We start from the raw sequence: 19,259 nt of genomic DNA on the forward strand, positions 1-19,259 counted from the left end.
TTGATAGATAGTTCCGTGTGCGACTTGTACAACCACAAGCTTTAGCCAGAGGGTATTACAGGTTATACCTGACGTCAAACTTGCAGGCTCACTTGAGAACGCGGTCACGTGCTCGGGGTTTTCGCGTCTGCAGTGCAAACACCGCGAGCCCGCAGATCCAGAGAGCAAATATGAAATGGTATGTGTGTAAACTTCAACAACGCTTGGCAGCTTTTGCAAGTCGATTGATGGGAACAAACAAACCGAATATCAACTGATACAAGGGCAAGCGGATGTAGCATTAACTGCCATTAGCACAGATGAGCTTGAATTCATTTGACCAGCTGATGCACGCGTAAAAACCATCACATCCCGTAGGGCCGGCCTCTCTCAAACGGAATGGCTAAGAAGGTCAGGGTAGGAAAGAAACTGCAGGGTACCGCAATTGAGATCGGGAGACAATGCACGTGAGAATATGATTGGTCGGAACTGCGAGGACAAGCGACAACAGGAAAGCTCGACATATACAGGTTAATGCCAATTAATACTAGGTGTCGTAACAGGGTCATATCAAATCACGAAAGCGGTCTGCGAACGCGGCGGTGTATTTGTCCGATTGTCTAGACGCCGCATCTCGCGCTCAAGCTTCTCGATCCCAGAAGGAGCGCTGAATTCGTGCGAGCTCCGGGAGCCATGCTTATCAAACAAGTACGTCAAGAGGTTCTTCTTGTCATCCGGAAGACCATCCAGCAAGACAAACAGATGGGCCTCATCACGAAGGACCAGTTGTGCAGCGATGATGGCAGCTGCCGCGGCCTCGCGCACCATAAGCGAAGACCTTGATGACACGTCTGTGAGGGCCTACAAGATGATGAATCCATGTTCATGACGATGCTCAACTAAAGTAGAGAGGCACTTACAGTTATTAGAGTTGTCCGGAGACGGGGTAGTTCCTCCTCCAACACTTCAGCTGGCAAACGAAGGAGAAATTTGCCTATCGAGATAAGACCGAACGCATACGTTCCGTCTCTGACATCTATGTTTGCCATTTCAGGTATAGCTGCGTCCCTAAACGCACGCAGGCTCGCATGGAGAGTGGTCAGCCCATACACGGGTTCGATTTGGCTCGTCAAAGCATCCCGAAACATGTTGGTTGCCTGCATCACCTGCGGAAATAAAGTTAGCCTCATTAATCGATATGGATCTCGGGCGGTGCTTTGCCACTTACGATTGCGAGAGCGGAATACCTGATCTCCAACAGCATCGTGAAGATGTCAGCCTCCTTACCCTCAAGCAGAGGGCCCTGATTGGACAGCATCTCCCATAGTACGATCAAGCCGTACTCGAGGATCTCTGACTTCTGAATAGGCGAGGTCAGTGATAAATTGCTTACACCAGTCCAGCGGCATTGCGGCCTGAGCTGACCTTTCGGGGATCTAAAGACTTGATGAGAGCTTTGAAAAGTCGATCAAATCTCCTCTCTTGGGTCCACAAATCCGCATTTGGGGACGGCGATTGTGAGCCGCCAAATAGTGACGATGCGGGAGATGCGGAAAACTCCGAGTTAATGAGTGAACCCTGCTCTTCTACTGGATTTTGGGTGCACAGAAGCGTCAAGCTCTTGAGTATGGGCACATCCACTGAATCTTGTTCAAGCGCGTAAATGCATTCTTCAAGTTCTCGCACGCGACCATCGGTATGAAGCCCCAAGATCGGACTAGTTATGTTGATGACTGCACCGATCGAACAGAAGATCAGTTTTCTAGGTCAGAAGGGGTTTCAAAGAATATGCTTACGCGACGTCCGCTTTGTCCACCATTCCGTTGCATTATCCTTGACGCCCACCATATCAAACAAGGAGCCTGGTTTGCCGTTCGGCGCGGGACTATCTTGAAACAGTGCGGCTTGCCTTAGAATAGACGAGTCCTTATTCTTCGGAGTCCTCGGCGGAGCTGGAGCGGCCCGAATGCTACTTGGACTCGCTGATGGCCTCTTGTGTGATGTAGGGGTACTTTCAATATTTCGCAATAACAGCGGCGGAGGTAGCGGTGAGACCTGCATGTTCTCTTCCTCAGGGTCCACAAGTTCCAGCAGACGTTCCGCCGCACTTTCCGCCTGCTCTGCACGTGCTCGCAGAGCATCCTCCACGACTGGCCGAGGAACACCAGCAGGCGGGGAATTCGTGGATGTTGAAAGCGTGTTTGACGGGCCAGGCCTCGAGCCACTTGACTTCGGCGAGAATGATCCAGCCTGGGAATCAGATTTCGGAGCAGGTGGGTACCTTTCGTATGGTGATGAGAACGAAACGAGATCCATCGATTCGTCCATGTCGGAATCACTATCCTCCGGGATAGGGATCTTCGTCGCCAAAAGGAGCGATTCGTCATCCGCTCCACCCATACCACTCAGCGCCGCTAAGGTCAGAGACTCGCGGGGAACAGGAACTGCAACCGACAGCCCAGGTCGTGTGGTCCTAGGGTTGGAGTCGGCGAATGTGATTGCATGAGTAGGGGGCGATGCCGGTAGAGCAGTCTGCAATGCTCGTCGGAAGGAGGAAGAGGAACTGCTGCTAAGCATGTTCGAAACCCGTCGCGGGGACCCCGCGCCTGGAGTTGGCGAAGGCGGTGAGTCAGGTGGCGGTTGACCTGGGGACGCACGCGAACGAGGGAGTGGGACGACGCTGGAGTTCACAGAGCGAGATGTGGTACCGATCATGCCCCTCGACTTGGATATGTGGGGTGATTGGCTTACAGGCGATATGGAACGGCTACCACCCGAACCACTGCCCGTCGATAGCGACGGTGAGACCGCTCGCCTGTGAGGAGGTGACGTTGCCCGCGTTGCATGGGACGTTGAGGTCGCCTGATGCATTAATGTAGGTGGTGCATTCGCAATTGCCCTGGCCTTCGCTCTACTTGCGGCTATCGCAGCTGCGATGCTGCTCTTCTTGGTTACCGGCGCAGAAGCACTGGGTAACGTTGCAAGGTGCTCAGGATTGGGACACGCCTTCTCGAGTTGCTTTCTTGACAGTGAATCCATGGATTCGAGCAAGGCTTTCGCCCTATCCGGCCATACGCTCTCGAAAACCCAGAAGGCTTGACGAGCACTGTCCTTCACACCAGCGTTGGGATCCACCAAAGCTTTCTTGATGCATTTTTCAAGCAATTCCTGGCCGCCTGCAGCTTCCACTGCGTGTCTTGAGCGCGTACAATGCACCTGAATATACGTCTTGACATGGCCGACCACATACCCTCGCATCTGAATCGACTTGTCTTGCAGAGAGTTCCACAGAAGTGGCGTCACCAACCTTACTTGCGGTGACGTATGTGAGAGAATTGTGGTAACGGTTGCTTGTGAGTGCTGCGCAGTAATCTTCTTCGTGAGACTGGCCATCTTCAGCAGATTGGAGAGTAATATATCACAGAAGGGATCGATAGCAAAACCGAGAGTGATCGCAAGCTCAGAATACAAGAAGCATGTGTTCCCTGCGACAGTTGTCCGCAGACTGGCCAGCTACCAGGGCAATATGATAATTAGTTGTACGTAATGATACCGTAATGAAGGAAGTCCGTTACCGTTTTGAGCGACGCTGTTATAAATCCATTCTTCAGTCCGAACAAGAAAGCTTCCGCATATCGTTCCTGCACGTCTCCTTTTAGCATCCCACGGACGCGTTGAATAGATTGTTCGCGAGGCGCCCAATTGTGTTCTGTCTCTTTACCCTGATATCAATTCAAAAGTGGACCTGAGTCCTGGGATGCACATCATTTCTGGCAAGACACTTGCCTCGAAGTGCTTGAGCATGGAAGCGAATTCGTTCTCAAGATCATGAGCGGATGCAATCTGTAACGGCAAATCATCAATATTGTCTCAAGAAGCAAATGAATGATACAATACTCACGTAAATCGGTCGAACGTCCGCACCGCTGCTGCCCCCGGCTCCCGCGCTTTCCATCGGCGGCGGTGAGACCACCGCGGCAGCCCGGCTCGCGGGTCTCGCAAGATCTCGAATACTCCCCTGGCTCGTTGTTCGGGGCAGAGCGCTACCGCTCGCACTCGCGCCCGCACTGGTACCTACCGGCTGAGCCGGCCGTCGGCTCATCAGCGCGATGCTGGGCGGCACATACTCCCTTGGGTTAGCATCACCGTTCTCCGAGCCCGCCTCGCTCATGGTGCCTGGCGTGCTGGTGCCGCCACCGCTGCCGGACAGAACCTTTGACAGCACGCTGTCGACGATGCCCTTGCGTACGGCCTTCCTCGCCATTTCCTTCTTGAGATCGGCCCGTGCGGCATCTGTAACGCCCGGGCCGGTGAATAGTTCAACGACTGATTGCCGTGCGCATTCACGCACGGCGCCGTCGGTGTCTTCGAGTGCCTCCACGAGTGCAGGGAGGTAGGAGCGGATTGGGAAGAGGTGATGGATGCGGCGAACTTGTACGAGCGTCATCATTGACTGTAGATGCGAATGGGAGGCAATAAAGAGCATATATGCGTCGGTTAGTGCTACCAATGGTCGTGATATGAGGAACCGCAATACGCACCTGCTCTCTCACCCGCCAAACCTTACTGGCAAGCCCATTCTCCCTGAGATGCTTCTCGAATATCATCAGGGGAGTCTCTGGGCCCTTTCCATCTCTCGACCTGTTCATGACCGAGCCAGTACCCCCGTTCCGGAAGGCCAGACCACCCAGCACAACCAGCGTTTCTCGCGCCTTCTCCCGTGCCTTCTCCCTGCTGTCTCCGAGGCGGTCGATGACGCCTCCGGGAGGCAGGAACGCTGTGAGGACGTGGCGCAGCGCATGAGCGTCGATGGAAGACGGTGTGGCGGAGGAGGTGGAGGCAGCAGCCGGCTTTGGCGAACCGGAGGACGAACGGGCGAGGTCGTTACGGGCGATAAGGAGAGGGAGAAGCGGCGGCAAGGCAGACAGAGTAGCAGTCGTCAGATGTTGATTTGCTGTCCGCAGACACGCCTTGAGAACCGCGATGAGGGCATCTTGGTCCGGGATCTATGCGGTTCACAATAACCCGTTCAACAAAAGACTCTACGCGGGCGAGAGCCCACACGCACCTCCGCGCCGGCCTCAAACTCAGCCTGAAGCTTCGTAACAGCATCCACCTTCGCATCGACATCTGCAGGGTGCCATAGATGAGCATGATCGGCCCACCAAGGGCAACAACGGGACACCAACCGTTTGCCTTGCTGCACTGATTGATGAGCCGCGTCACCGCGGAGTCATCCATGGCCGTATCAGATCTGGAGGGGCTTTCTGACGGCAAGCAGGCACGCGAAGAATATTATGTTTTGGCGAAGGAGGAGGACAATTGTAGGCGAACCAAAACGGCGTGGTCACGGTTGCGGACGCATCTCACACGCGCGCGATCGCGCTGTTGCGCACTTCTCAATCAAACGCCACCATTAGGCGCTTAACGGCATTGAGCGCTGGCCGTGATCAGCTCCGCGAACCCATAGGCTATTCGATTAGCGCACGACTTCATGAGAGTTACCGGCCTCGTCGTCGTCTTCGTTGTTACCGCCAGCGTTCCCCGGCGGACATGGGACCAAGCGACGCAATCTAGCTCGATACGGAGCAGAATCGTTCTCACAGCACTCGGGCGCGTCATCACCGCATGTCTATACTCTGGTGAACAGAAGGCATGCATGACATTCTGTTGCATCTACTGATCGAGCACACGGACACGCTCATCGCACACTTAAGCTTGCACAATCTCACGACTCTCCATCACAAGACATAAAGGGGATATCATGTGCATCGTGGTATAGGGCGTACATGTCGATGCAGAAAAGGGGCACTGTACAAACGACCAGACGAAGATAGACGGTGCAGGAACTGGAAAGCAATGAAAGGACAGCGACAAAGCGTAAGCAGGGAACGCGCGGGGAGACGACGGTTGGCAGGTGGGACATCAGCGGAGACCCATACCAGTGTTCGTGATGAAAGATTGGATGGTGGACTGAAAAGATGAGCTGGAAAGATGGGAAGTGCGAGATGACGAATGGGTCAGAAGGTCCAAAAGAACGTGCGCATGAATGCGAAGAGAAACGGAAAAAGTGTCCAACGCACAAGCAGGAAAGTGAACTGACCAGACTCGCGCACAACCTCCGTCGGCGAAATCCATTTGGCGTCTCCCAATCAGACGCCTTTTCTGTTCCCCCAGCCACCGCATCTCAGCCCGATCTACAAGATCGGATCCCACCAATCTCTCCGCCACAATCCTCCGCGGCGGGACTAGACCCAGACTCCCCAGTCGCGTCGGTTCGCGTCGCGGCCTACAAGTCGCCGGGCGTCTTAACGTATTGAGGGAGGTGTTCGTTCATCTGCACGAAGCCGAAGTCGGGTGAGACTGGTAAAGAGCAACGCGCACATAGAGGCACAAGGGTCAGCGACACTTCTGTCCAGGCCAGCGCATCCCGCCGCAACTAGCAGCAGCGGCCGCATCCTGACCGCAGCGAAAGTAACAGACTCACTCACATCGGTTGATGTCCGCCTCCCCAGCGCCTGCCCCAAAACCATCCCCTCCCGGCGTGTTGGCCGCGCTGCTGCTCGTCGAAAGCGACGACGCTGATGTCGATGGTCGCACGCTGCGTCCGCTTGCGACGCCGTACATAGCATGCCCGTGCTGTCCGTGGCTGTCGTCCACCGCGCCGTACGCAAAGTCCGCCTGAGACGGGTTGAAGCCGTACGTGTCGACCGAAGGCAGTTGGATCATGCTGCGCACTCGCTGGATACCGCCTGGATGTTCGTCCGGCTGAGGCGAGCTTGACGGACGCTCAGACCCGGCCGACAAGGGCGGGTGCTCGGCGTAAGGCGAAGGGTATGGCTGCATCGCTTGACTGTGCCTGCGCGCCCTTCGAATGCTCAAAGAACCGGAATTATACGACTTGGACGATGGCGGCCGGGATGACGATGGCGTCAGTGGCCGGCCTGTTGACTGGTGATGGCTCGAGCCCGGACGTGAGTAATCGTGATGCGAGTAGTGCTGCGAGTCACCATAGTTGTCCTGCATCGACGACATCGACGACACCGAGTATCCCGACGTTGGCCGGCTATCGGGTGACAGACCACCGGCGCTATGGTGGTTCCGGCTCATTTGAATGTTGTTGTAGGAAGTGTACGTGTTAATTGCCGGAGGCTGGGGCCTAGACGCGTTCGAATAGCCGCCGTTCACGTTACTGCTGGGGTTCAGCAGACTCGACAGACTGCCTGACGAGTGACTTGACGCAGCGCTGGTCGGAGAGAACGACCAGTTGCTTGCTTGCTCCGTGTACGGATACTGTGATGACGGCGACGGGAGCATCATCGCATCTCGACCAGAGCTGGCGTACGCCATTGAGCTGAACGACGCAGACGACGGGGCATCGTCCGTCGGGGTTATGGGATGCATAGGGTGAGCCGAATGCGAGTACATGGCGGTATGTGACGACATGGGCGGGTCCGAAGGAACGGTGAGAGGAGGAAGCGTACTTCGAGAATAGGCTGAAGTCCATCCTGGAGCTCCGGGCTGATTGAGCGGGGAGAATGAGCCTGGCGCAGAGAACCCCCGTGCACGAGGAGCACCTTTGTTCGGTGATAAGGTCTGGGTAGGGGAAGAAAGCGGGACTGGACCCATACCAATTGCCGAACGTGGAGGAGCGATGGGAGGAACCTCGTTGTCACGTTTGCGTGGCTTGGGCAGCCGAGGCGGAACGCGCCGCTTGAAGTTGGCGACGACCTCCGGAGGGGAGTGACGATTGAGCGTCGGGTGCGCTGCAGCGGTGGAAATATTTAGTTGATGCCGCTGAAGCACTAGGGCGATGGGTACTTACACCAGGTGCTTGCGTCGGGGTCATCAATGGCAGGATCGACATTGCGGAGGTTCACCTTGCGCATAAAACCGTAGATCTAACGACCGAAAGTGCGTGAGTGCGCGGACATGGAGACAAGTGAAGCACTGACGTTCAGTTGCCGAGAGAAGCTAGCAAAACGCGATTGGCGGTACACGCTGGGAAGGACGTGCAGCGCAAGCTGCTCTGGCCGCTCGACGATGATGTGCTCGCCCGCCGGGTCCCAGCGGATCATGTGGTGATTTTCAGGGCGCTCGAGCAGACTTGCGTGGTGGGCGTCAGTGGCGGTGATGATGATCGACAGGACGCGGACACTCACGCGTAGAGTTTCGTCAAGAACGTTGCCTGCGGCTTGGCGGCCTGCTGGGGCGCGCCCTCTGCCTTTTGCGCTGGAGGCGACTCGTGCTTGGGCGACGGAGAGTCGCGCGAGGGAGACTGCGAGCTCGCATCGTGCTGTTGCTGCTGCTGCTGAGTAGCCTGCTGTTGCTGCTGCTGCTGCTGTTGTGACTGCTGTTGCTGTTCGTCCGAGAGGGTAGGCTGGGAGGTGGTGAGCAGTTGGGGCGGGTAGACAAGACTAGCATTGGTGGTGCCGAGCCCGTACGGCTGAGAGTCCTGTCGGTGGTAGGCCTGACGGGTGGAGTAGGTCTGCGGGTAGAGATCAGCCATGGCGGGACAGGGAAGAGGCACGTCGAGGGCGCGTGCACGAGGAAGAAGGCGAAGATCTGGAGGAGAGAAGAGGCGAAGCGAGCGCGGTACTTAGCGTGGCTGGCTGAGAGAGGAAGCCGGCGCGGAGAGAGGGCGAGTGGCTGTTGGTTGTAAATATACGGGCATAGGACAGCAGCTGTGGGACAACGGTGGACTTACGCGGGTCGACCGACCAAACGTAAACGTCCAGATCCGGGCGCCAGATCAGGCGGCCGTCGCGGGGTCTGCGTCTGCCGAGATTGGAAGGCGGGGACTGGCGGGAGTCTGGTGTGTTATCGCGGGGAGTCTGTGCGAAAATTCCATGGACGCAAACCAGCGAGTGCAGGTCAGTGCCCATATATGGAAACCCACCACGTTCGGAACTTGCCTCGCTGTCGCCGTGCCGTAACGCTCCAGAAGCATGCGCATGCCCTCCTCCGCCTCCGGCTAGACTTCATTCCGTTCTCCGTCGACCATTGGCTCCCATTCGAGGGTCCACCCTCGTCCTCTCTCTCCCACGGACCCTGACACGGACCCCGGCGACCCCTCCGCGCTCCCGCGACTCCGTCCTCCTCACGGTAATGAACGGCCCCAGCGAGCCCATACAGCGCGCTAGCAGCTGCCAGTCGCGCCAACGGCGGGGACGCGAACGTGCAACGATTCCTGGGTGCTTCTCGCTGGTGGCCTTCGCAGCGATCAGTACGGCGTCCAAGGAGACTCCGAATTTGCCTTGCCCCGCTTCTGCGTCGTCTGCCGCCGGGATGCAGGCGCGCGCGGCGTCGAGGCAGTGCGCCTTCTGCGCCACAAACCGATTGCCCTCCGCAACGCCTTCTCGCGCAGTCTCCTCAGCGGATCCGTCGTCTGCACGTATAAAAATCTCCTCCCGCATGAGCAGCCCGCCTGCCCCGGCTGCGCGCGCGCCTGCCGCTCTACCGCCTATCGTCTCGCCCGGCGTTCACCGCGGCTCAACGTACATGCAACGCTCGCGCCCATGTTCATGCTGGTGCGCTCGGCTATCCCCTTGTACTTACCCGACGCGATCATGCCTCTGTCCTGGCGGAGTGACCGAACGGGCACGGCGAACTGAAAGGCAGTGTCGGGCTGCTCGCACGACCATCGCACCGCTGCCCACGGCCACGGTGGAACGTCGCGTAATGCCGCTTCCCCTGGCGTCGTTGTCGGCTGCTTCTTCGCACGTGGGTCTGTATCCGCATTTGCTCGCCCACACCGGTATGGTACACCGAATACTCCATCGACATGACATGCTACGCAACGGACTCGCACGCAACCCGCCGCGGTCGATAGAAATCTTTCTGATTTCTGTGGACCGCCTTTGCGCTAAGCTTTAGGGCAATGCCGACATGTGCGCTCGCTGGGGGTTCGCCACGTCAGACTGGCTGACAGAACGCAAAGCAAGGACGGTACTAGCAATGCCCGGCCGCTGCTAATGGCTGGTGATCATGATGTCTGATGCACATCCAGCAGCTGCGATACCATGCTCCGGCCAGATATCTCCCCCACGCAACGCCATCAGTGACAGCCCGGCGGTTATCTGCGTCGAGAAAGGACATGGTATGCAAATGAGAGCTCAGCAGGCCGCTCTCCAGCGGCTCATCACTTGCCTCCTTCAGCCTGGTTTATCCGCAGCGTCATGTGGCCGAGCGCGTCCCCGAGTCCAAGGCCAAGGTCTGTGATCAACCGTCCTGATCACCGAATCCACTCAGTGCGCACGCTTCCCATCCTTGCCCTCTTCCTTGGGCCTTCTGTTGATCGCGTCTGATCTTCCCTTCCTCTATCTCCTCTCCCACACTTGTCCTCTGTCTGACAAACTACTTGCAGCTGCTGCACTAGGCAGATGCATATCGCTGCCATCACACGCACTGACCGCGGTCCGTGTCCGTCCATCGTGTGTACAATCGATGTAAATAAGTCATACGCTATGCGCTGTCTAGTGGTGCTGCCGAGGTATATACGTTATGGACGTCCATGAAGGTTAGCAGAGAAAATACCAGTCTTCCTAGCTAGTGTGCCTGTGGGTAGGGAGCGTGTGTGGTGTGTGTGGTATGATAACTACTAGTACAGTGGACAGAGGCAACGTGCATGTAGAGATTATCAAAGCCTCGCGGATTTCATGAAAGCAAATGAACGAGTGACAGGAACGTATGATGTGAAGAGAATAGAACAGGGGACGCAAGAACGCGGCAACGCCGAGCGCGCAAACCCAGCGGCCCAAATCACCACGCGTGAACTGGAATCAGAATACAGAGGATAACGACAAGGAAAGCAATCTTTTGGCCATCCAGACGCGCAGCCACAGAGAAGCAAATTCCATCCAGGAGGACGATTATCATCACCAACCGCAGAACATTAAATCCGATCCCCAAACGAAGAACAACGTCCATGGGCCCAAGGAGAACGACCCGTCCAACAAGGCAGCAGAAGGCGCCGCGGGCGCGTATTGAACCGAGCGAGTCCGCCTCGCCTGCACTTGAGATCCGCCCGCGAACGATTCAAGGATATCCAGCGCAGAAGGTCCGGAGCGCGTGTGCTCGATCGATCCCACACGCCAACCCTCGGAGGAAACGCGTTCGCTGCCCGCCAGCCTCACCAGCAGCGACACAACGTCACCAATTCTCCTCGCCGTCGTAGTGCAGCGTGATGCTTGAGAATCCCGTGAAGAGGTCCACGTCCTCCGGTGGAGGCTCCATGCCGTCGTCTGGGCCAAGCCCCGGCGTACCAGGCACGCTCGAACCCGCAACTCCCTTAACGGGCAAATGCTGATTTGCATGCGACAGCTTCTGCGACGGTGGCCGGGGAGAATGTTGAGGAGAGCGTGAATGCTGCTTCTCCAGGTGCAGGGAATGCGACTCGCGCATCTGCCGAAAGTTCACCGCGTCCGCGCCATTCGAGACCGTCGGCACGATCTGTTAGAGTTGGGCCGCAGGGTCAATAGAGTTGGCAACCATAGGCGGAGAGAGTGCGGAGGCGGGGAAGAGGAAGCGATGCGGGTGCGACGGTGTACAGAAAGATCGTTGCAGTAAAGCATGCCGAGTGTGAGGTCATGTCCGCAAGAGGGAGCAGCACGACGGAATGCACATTCGGAGCAAGGCAATGTCGCGGATGAAAAGAGGAATGCATTGCGTAAGTGAACATTCAATGCCATGAATATAAATAGGGAAACCAGCCGCGTTCGAGAACATGGATTGAAAAGGCATGGCCGCGCATCAGCGATCCTCGGCTTCACTGAATTGTGGGAAGACATCCGGCTTATACTGCCCACAATCGCTAGTCACCGAGGACTTATGACGGTGTCGCCGCCGCAAGGGGTTACAATAACCCAACCGAGGAGACGAGAAGCAGAAGAATGTCTTCCGCGATACAGAATAGCCCCCGGCCTCTTGCCGAATACAGAATAGCATCTATCGAGATCAGGAAGGATTGTGCTCACCGGAGGCTGGGTGTTCCGCAGGAGACCCCAGTTTATCTTGGCGAACCATTTATGTTGCTTGACCTCAGATGCGCCGCTCTTGCTGCCCAGCCGCGTCAACTCTCGTTTGTCCAGCAGCCGAACGACGACATCTCGGCATGCTCTGCATATGACAAGTTCGCGTGCACAAGAATGATGACAGTCAGGCATATGGATTGTAATCTTGCATTCAATAACACTCACGCTGAGACTTTCGGGCTGTCCCGGAAGTGCACGGGAAGATGCAGAATGTTATGAAAGGTATCATTCCGCTCGTTTCCCTTGAACGGTGTGGTTGCGTACTAGGAACGGAAAACGGAACGATTTTAGTATGCCAAGTCGAGAACACGGCCACAGTCGACCAGTCACGATCAACGTGTGAACGCGTCACGTACGATCATCTCATATATCAAGATGCCCAACGTCCACCAGTCGACAGCGGATGTATGCCCAGACGACTCGATGACTTCCGGAGCAATGTACTCTTAAATGGCAGGTCAGCTCAAATGGCATTTGCTTCCTCACGAGCAGCGGTTTGTCTCACCTTCGGTGCCAACGAAAGAGTTCGTCCTAAAGTCAGCGGTGCATGACCGAGTGTCAATCAAAGGAATCTGACGGTCGAGTGATTCTGATGAGCACGCATATAAAGCTTTGATGACAAGACGCACCCCATTCTCTTCCTGGTGAATCGTTGCGGGACGGCCTCCGGGCTCACTTGACTGCTTGGCGAGATCGAAGTCGGAAAGCATGATGTGGCCAGACTGGTGCAGGAGGATGTCTATGATGGGAGAACGTGAGAACGACGAAAGCAACGTATAGCGCTAGATATGCACTTTCTGGCTTGAGATCTCGGTAGATAAACCCCATCAAGTGCAGGTACTCGAGAGCAGCAGTTACCTCTGACGCATAGAACCGCGCAGCATCTTCGGAGAGACATTTGCCAGGTCTTGATTGTAGCGCGCGGAAGAATTCCCCACCCATGCAGTACTCCATACAGAAGTACAAATACTGCTCGGACTGGAACGAGTGATGTAGTGTGACGATAAATGGATGATTCGCTGTCGCGAGGATCTCCTGCTCCGTCAAAGCTCGTTTGATTTTCTTCCGCTGAATCATCTCCTTTTTTGACAAGACTATCAGAAGATCAGCATCCGACCATGCGTGGCGAATAGTGAGCTCGGCGACGCACCCTTCATCGCGAAGAGCTTTCCGGACTTCTTTTCCCGCACAAGATACACCTTCCCTACATCGCCCCTGCCCAACATCTTAATCTTCTGAAAACTGGACGGTCCGACCTCCACCTAGCAACGAGCCGTATTTAAGTGATGTGCCAGCGCGCGAGAATGCCACCACTCACAGACTTGACCTTGATAGAATGGCTTGAATAGGTTCTCCGGAACGCTACTCTGCCTGGCTCGTCTACTGTCATGTTGGCATTCGACACTCTGTCCTTCGTCTTGTTCCCGCTGACAGATGTTGTACTATGTGCACGCTGAGGCTGTGGACGAGTCGGACGGCCTCTTGACGACGCTGAAGATATCGTCTCTAGTGAGTTTGTGCCGCGATCCGACTCCTGCGTCCCGTTAGGTATCGGAGGCAGGCTGTCTCCTGGTGACAACAGCCCGTTCCGTGTGTGCGATCCTGACCGCGAGCCCAAGGAGAAGAGGCCCTTCGCGTTGGGAGCAGATGCGACACGGCGAATGAAACGTGATGCATTGGCACCGAATGCCTTTGGTGACAGTGGTCCGGATCGTGATGTACGTGGTGGGCTGACGGTTGAGAAGGACGTCTGCGATGGATCCGCCGTCTGAGGCACCTTTACGCGACCGTGCATCCGCTGCTTGTCTGACTTTGACTTGGATCGTGATCGCACCTTGTCCTCACCTTCTGGCGTGTGGACTTCATGGCGGCTATTGGTCAAGATTGGGATGCTTGGCATTCTGCAAGGTGATCTGGATGACGCGGCCTGATTCGAGTCGCTTGACAACGTCTGCGACGAGGTGTATGAGGACCGCTGGTCGGGAGAACGAATGGAATGGGGAGTGAGCGACGGGTTGGGCGTGAGCGTGGCAGAGGAGGCTTCAGAATGGAATGAGCCGGTGTCGACAGTCAACGAGGATCCCAGTCTCTTGGAGGATTGACTTCCTATGCGGAAAATTGTTTTCCACGTAGGACCACCTGCAATGGGACCCGAAGACAAACTGTGACCACCCATATCGCGCTGGTTTGCTATGGCCGGGCTGATATTTTCGCCGTCAGCGTGTAGCATAGCGCGAGAAATGACCGAAACGTTAGAGACGATCGCCAGCGACGACGACCTGAAACGTTTGTGAGAGGACGCGATTGCAGACGGTGTACTGCAGGACGGTGTTGACTGCAGCGCGGTGTTTCCTCGCGCAGTGGGTCTCAGCGATAGCTCTGACTTCTGAAATCCTCTCCCCCGTTTTCATGCCAGGTAATTACAGAGAGATTATATCAGCAACGGCAAACGCCCTCGCTTCTCCAGGTCTTGACAGACAAGCCCAGGCTCTCGGTGATGATCATCCTCTTTTAGCGACCGCGCTGCGGTCCCTCACGACGCAAGCGGAGAGTGGTTACTTCTCACGACCGTTCCGCCATTCGACATATTCCCGGCGAGGTGGCAGGGTCGACAATATGAAGCTTCATAATGAAGTGTACCTGTTTCACAAACGGGACGGAACAATGCAAGAACTCTGCCACCCCATGGCCAACGAATCCTAATGCTCCGGGTCAGCCGGTATCTTAATATGATGGTGGACTGGAGAGCACAAAGCTAATCAAGAGTATTATGCATTCATAATTGATCGGATCAGCGACTCATGCGGCGAACGACGCCAAGATCCACCGGTGGTAGACTAGTACTCTGTGGGTTCGTTGCCGCCTTCAATGGAACACCTCAGGCTAACAATTAGACTATGAGGACCGATTGGTGCAAGCTAATGCACCAGCATCCCAATGTAGGCCGTAGGGACAGATGCGATGGCGACATGGACCACACCATAAATCGGCAACGAGAGACTCGCAGCGGCGAACGCTTGCCAGGCGATCCCTATCCTACGTTCATTTGGCGTCCCGTTCTAAGTGCATTAGCGCCTTTACCATACATGGCACGTCTCTCATCATCTAGAGCAGCTCAAAGGAAGGGTCCCAATTATTCAGTGTCCGAGCTTCACATGGGTCGGTTGGGGGGTGAGCGAGAACGTCGGCCAAGCAGGATGAAAGTCGTCGCGACGCTCTATTTGTCCAGGCGGACTTGTTCAGGTAGGTGGTGGCGCCAAAGAGCGGGCGTCCGTCCTTAGCATGCTGCGCATCCCATATCGATATTGCGAACGAGCTACCGGCTCGAGGGCAGCACGCGGCACAGGAGCAGTCGACGATCGCGAGGATGTGGAAGAACCTTCCGGCTGCAAACAGGCTGAGTGGTTAGGCTGCTTGCGTGCGTTTCACGATCCTGTCGACGTTCAGTCAGGAGAGCATCGCCGCGTTGAGGGAGCTTTTGGAGGAGCTCCAATCAGTTATGCAATGAGAAATGCAGCACAGATGATTGGAGAGTTCTTCCAACACTCGAGACTGGGGGGAGCATGACCGGCACTAAGTGTGAGGGCACGTGACCGCGACGCGTCTCACCGCGTTTTACCGCGTCTCGATCGGGCTCGATCGCAAACGCTTCCTGCGTGCAGATCACTCGAGACCGCGGTCATCTGCAGGGGCCCTCTGGAGCGCGTTTGTTACGTTAGGGCGCCACGCACTCCATATAGAGTTTATTCATCTCGCCAGGAGCGGTTGCGGTCGGTGCCCGATTTAGTTCTTTCGTAAAACGTGACTGAAGTCTCGGAACTTACATTCAAGTGTCACCAGAGGATCATCGCTTACCTCAAGAAAAAGGGAATGAGGGTACTGTATGGTGCGCGGGTCCGGTGTTTGTGACTAATGCGCAGAATGAACAGGCCTAGATGGACGTTGAATCCCACAAGGTGGACATAAAAGGATACTATACATATGTCCATCCTAAATAGCACGTATCAACATTGCGTCATACGTCTCGGGCACCACACTACTGATCCGAACACTTACCTTGAGTATTCAAAGTAATGTTGCCATGGTGCGGGCCTCCATGCGCGTTATTAATTGAATGAGCCAGGCGGGAGAGACCGTTCGGCTGCAAAAGCTCTACACGTTATGGGTATGCGACGGTAGAGCAGTCCAAATAAGACGTACGTCGACATTCCATGGAAAGTTGGCGGCGGGCCAATCCAGAAAAATGTGTGCTGATTATGGACGTGACTTGATCAGCCTTGCTGCAAAGCGCCGGTGAGCATGCGGTACCCGATGATCCTCCTCCAAGACTAGTTGGAAGCTGAAACACCACATTTAAGATCCCATAGGTCACCCGATACAGCCCTTGAAATTCGACGAGCACCAGCACCGGTCAAAAGCAGCACAACTGAGACTGCCCGGCACGCACATAGGCACAAAAGATAGAACTTACGTGACAGTTACAGCAACACCCCCCCACGCGAGCGGACGGGATGGAGTGAATTTGTCATTATGTCCGACTAGCGGTCCACCTGACGACCTGACCTCACCGTCAATGCAGCATCCAGGCATCCTGTGAAGTCCGATCGGAGGTTCACAAGCGGATTCGCACTATAGTTCTCGGCTCAGTGCGCATGCTATCTCGTGCTATCTTCATCCGATTCGCGGATATGCAATGATAGTGTTCCGCGATCCTGCTGATACGCAGGAATCACACTGAGGAACGGTCTGTCATCCTGCGTGCGATGCATTCGGTAAGACGCGAGGACTTCCTAGAAGCGGGGTAAACGACATGAAGCACCTACCTGGGAATGCAGGACTGAATAACAGACCTGCTGCTTGATGCAAGGTCTCTACTGAGGACGATAATATCCGAGAGGCACAACTTTGAGCAGAGATTGCGACCTAGAATGCTAGTCGGTGTGCAGCAGTCGCTAACGGCATCCGAAAAGGAAACAAATAGCACGCTGAGCGCCTGAATTCGTTGCACACAGAAAGTTCTGTTTGATGCGACCGAAGCTGCAGTGCGGAAACGCAAACAGTGCAGATTATCTTCCGAGCAGCGAGCCTAGCCGTGACTTTCGTATCCGAAGGCGGACGGAAGTTGCGTGGGCACTTATATTGATGTCAAGGCGGCAAGCTTGGCAGGCTTAGCTACCTATAAAATGAGTCTCAGTTTGAAAACTCCATCTGTGATATCCGAATAACCTGTCATATGAGGTATGATACTGGCGTTTTTCCTCGCAAATTTTGATGCTGATGAATGTCCTTCTCGAGGGATAACTCCGTAGACCAGTGTACATGTAACGAGAATAACTCACAAAGCATCTTATACATTATCCCGAGCCTTTGAATTGACGTGCTGAGGGGTGAAAATGAGCCGTTCAAGCGGTCATTGAAAAGAATGGGCTAGTCACAACCTAGTCAGTACGGTCGATTAACTGAATGCCGATTCTACCGCTAGTTTCCGTCGCAGAACTCATCACTCGTCACCTAGATAGAAGCGCATGTCATTGTCAGCCTCGGTCAGACTTGCTATTGGAAGGCTTACATTGTCCGAACTCGCGGAGCGACGTGTACGCGAAGCCAGTTCCATGAACGGCCAGCTCCATAGCAAACGGTCGCTATGTGGTTCAGACCGATTTAGCAGTCAACCCCGCCAATCTTACGGCTCTACCCCAGCGCACCTGAAATGCTTCGTCCGATCTTGCTAGAGAATGCAGGGCTTCACCTAACATTATAACACTTGCTGCTTCTGACAGGTTGAGACGAGTAAACGCACCCTGATACGTGCGAATCATGTGTCGTCAGCTGCGTCACTGGACGTTGCAAGAATCGAATAGAAGATTCGTCCGTTCTGGATCATCGTGGAAATCGGAGGATGACAAACCTGCGACATATTCTGAACACAGAGCGCCCCGCATCCGTGGCTTCTGCATGTATAGAAATGAGCAAAAGGGGAAGGAATGAGCCTTCGAGACCTCACTCACGGCAGCTGTTCTCGAGGAATGTCCGCGAGAGCGCGGGATGCACGACTTGACATGAACGTCCAGGCTGCGCTGGCAGGGTGGGGCAATTGTGACGGCATCTCATGCTGCAATAGAAGTATTCTGAACTGCACATAGAGAAGGCCATGTCGAAACGAAGACAAATGTCGTGTGAGTTAATGCAACAGAATGAGATGCATCCATATCACTCGCCGTAACGTTATGTTTGGACCACTCCGGCGCAGTTCCGATAAATAGCGGATCAATAACCAATATATGGTCCAAAGATGTACCCGTCGCATGCCGACTATTATGTGAGGGTGTGACTTCCGTCATGCGCATCAAGGGTATGAAAATATGAAATATGCGACGGTGTATTAGGTATTGACGTCGAAAGGTACGTCGAAACGTGGCAGTTGGACACCAGATCGGGAAGCAAACCCTGATCAGGTACAGGAAAGATTCTAGTAATGTCTGGCACACAATCTGACAGATGCGGCGCGTCTTTAAAATGCAAATGGACGCAAGAGTGGCGCCTCGGGTGGAGTTGGTATGCAGTGTCTGTCCATTTAGGGTTACCTTTGGTTTCACAAGTTGCGACAAACAAGGCAGCAGTCCGACATGGCTCATGTCTCAGGATTGAGGCATGTGTTTCAACATGCAGAACACCGAGACGTCGACTGGACGCAGTCCCGACAATGTCGGAGGAAAAAAACACTGATAAGCGACGGGAGCCTCGAGGCGGAAGAAATGTCGGATGTGACCGTTGCAAGCAGAAGATGGAAGGCGAGAAATATGTTTCGCTCTGTAGAGAAATAGGACTGCAAATGGCGCAAGGTGTGCAAGGGCAAGGCGGACGGAGAGCGCACGTTCCGAGGAGGAATTCTGGAAGAGGATGGTCCGTGCATCACGGATGCTGACGATACCTCAGATCGCTCGGTCGAGATCTACGGCGCGAGATCTATAGCAGGCACAGTTCGCCCCGACTTTATAATCTGCGCGGTCGGCGCATTAACTCGTCCTCTCCGCCCCGAACATACCGACACGAACTTGTCGACATCCAACATCCTCGCCTGGCGCTGTCCGGTACGTCGCCCTCAAACACCAACATTTCATTTCCAGCGCCGACTCATTCAGCTCCAGATTATCCGGACTTCCTGCTCGCCGTCCCGTGGGACATCGCCCCTCCGAAGAAGATATAAACCGGTTGGCAGTTGAACGCGGTCCTGCGTCCTGCTTTACC

At 55.2% G+C, this 19,259-nt stretch overlaps 3 protein-coding genes across 3 annotated transcripts; all 3 read right to left on the reverse strand.

Moving 5' to 3' along the window:
• Positions 1-304: 304 nt before the first annotated feature.
• Positions 305-5,344, reverse strand: LAESUDRAFT_808469 (uncharacterized protein). The gene is made up of 11 exons (XM_040914069.1): positions 5,169-5,344; positions 5,048-5,109; positions 4,521-4,985; positions 3,881-4,432; positions 3,760-3,822; positions 3,555-3,701; positions 1,776-3,492; positions 1,405-1,712; positions 1,208-1,339; positions 900-1,145; positions 305-840 (listed from the first exon to the last, which is right to left on the reverse strand). Exons 1-11 carry the CDS (start codon positions 5,218-5,220, stop codon positions 550-552), a joined length of 4,035 nt encoding a protein of 1,344 aa, XP_040770485.1. The 5' UTR covers positions 5,221-5,344; the 3' UTR covers positions 305-549.
• Positions 5,345-6,462: 1,118 nt separating this feature from the next.
• On the reverse strand, positions 6,463-8,488 carry LAESUDRAFT_639685 (uncharacterized protein; the record flags this gene model as incomplete). The annotated part of the gene is made up of 4 exons (XM_040903555.1): positions 6,463-7,745; positions 7,805-7,880; positions 7,935-8,085; positions 8,142-8,488. 4 exons carry the CDS (start codon positions 8,486-8,488, stop codon positions 6,463-6,465), a joined length of 1,857 nt encoding a protein of 618 aa, XP_040770486.1.
• Positions 8,489-11,130: 2,642 nt separating this feature from the next.
• Positions 11,131-13,806, reverse strand: LAESUDRAFT_639104 (Pkinase-domain-containing protein; the record flags this gene model as incomplete). The annotated part of the gene is made up of 10 exons (XM_040903519.1): positions 11,131-11,430; positions 11,955-12,096; positions 12,177-12,274; positions 12,368-12,456; positions 12,517-12,583; positions 12,641-12,750; positions 12,806-13,105; positions 13,162-13,273; positions 13,330-13,453; positions 13,499-13,806. 10 exons carry the CDS (start codon positions 13,804-13,806, stop codon positions 11,131-11,133), a joined length of 1,650 nt encoding a protein of 549 aa, XP_040770487.1.
• Between the last annotated feature and the right edge of the window lie 5,453 nt (positions 13,807-19,259).

This window comes from Laetiporus sulphureus (assembly GCF_001632365.1).
Source record: "Laetiporus sulphureus 93-53 unplaced genomic scaffold LAESUscaffold_1, whole genome shotgun sequence".
NCBI lineage: Eukaryota > Fungi > Basidiomycota > Agaricomycetes > Polyporales > Laetiporaceae > Laetiporus > Laetiporus sulphureus.

Bases quoted from the DNA above. Each gene is read 5' to 3' on its own strand.
- LAESUDRAFT_808469 (XM_040914069.1), bottom strand. From the start codon at position 5,220: ATGGATGACTCCGCGGTGACGCGGCTCATCAATCAGTGCAGCAAGGCA. The intron at 5,110-5,168 runs GTTGGTGTCCCG...GGCACCCTGCAG, and splicing joins TCAGTGCAGCAAGGCAAACG to ATGTCGATGCGAAGGTGGAT. The intron at 1,713-1,775 runs GTAAGCATATTC...CGATCGGTGCAG, and splicing joins GTGGACAAAGCGGACGTCGC to TCATCAACATAACTAGTCCG.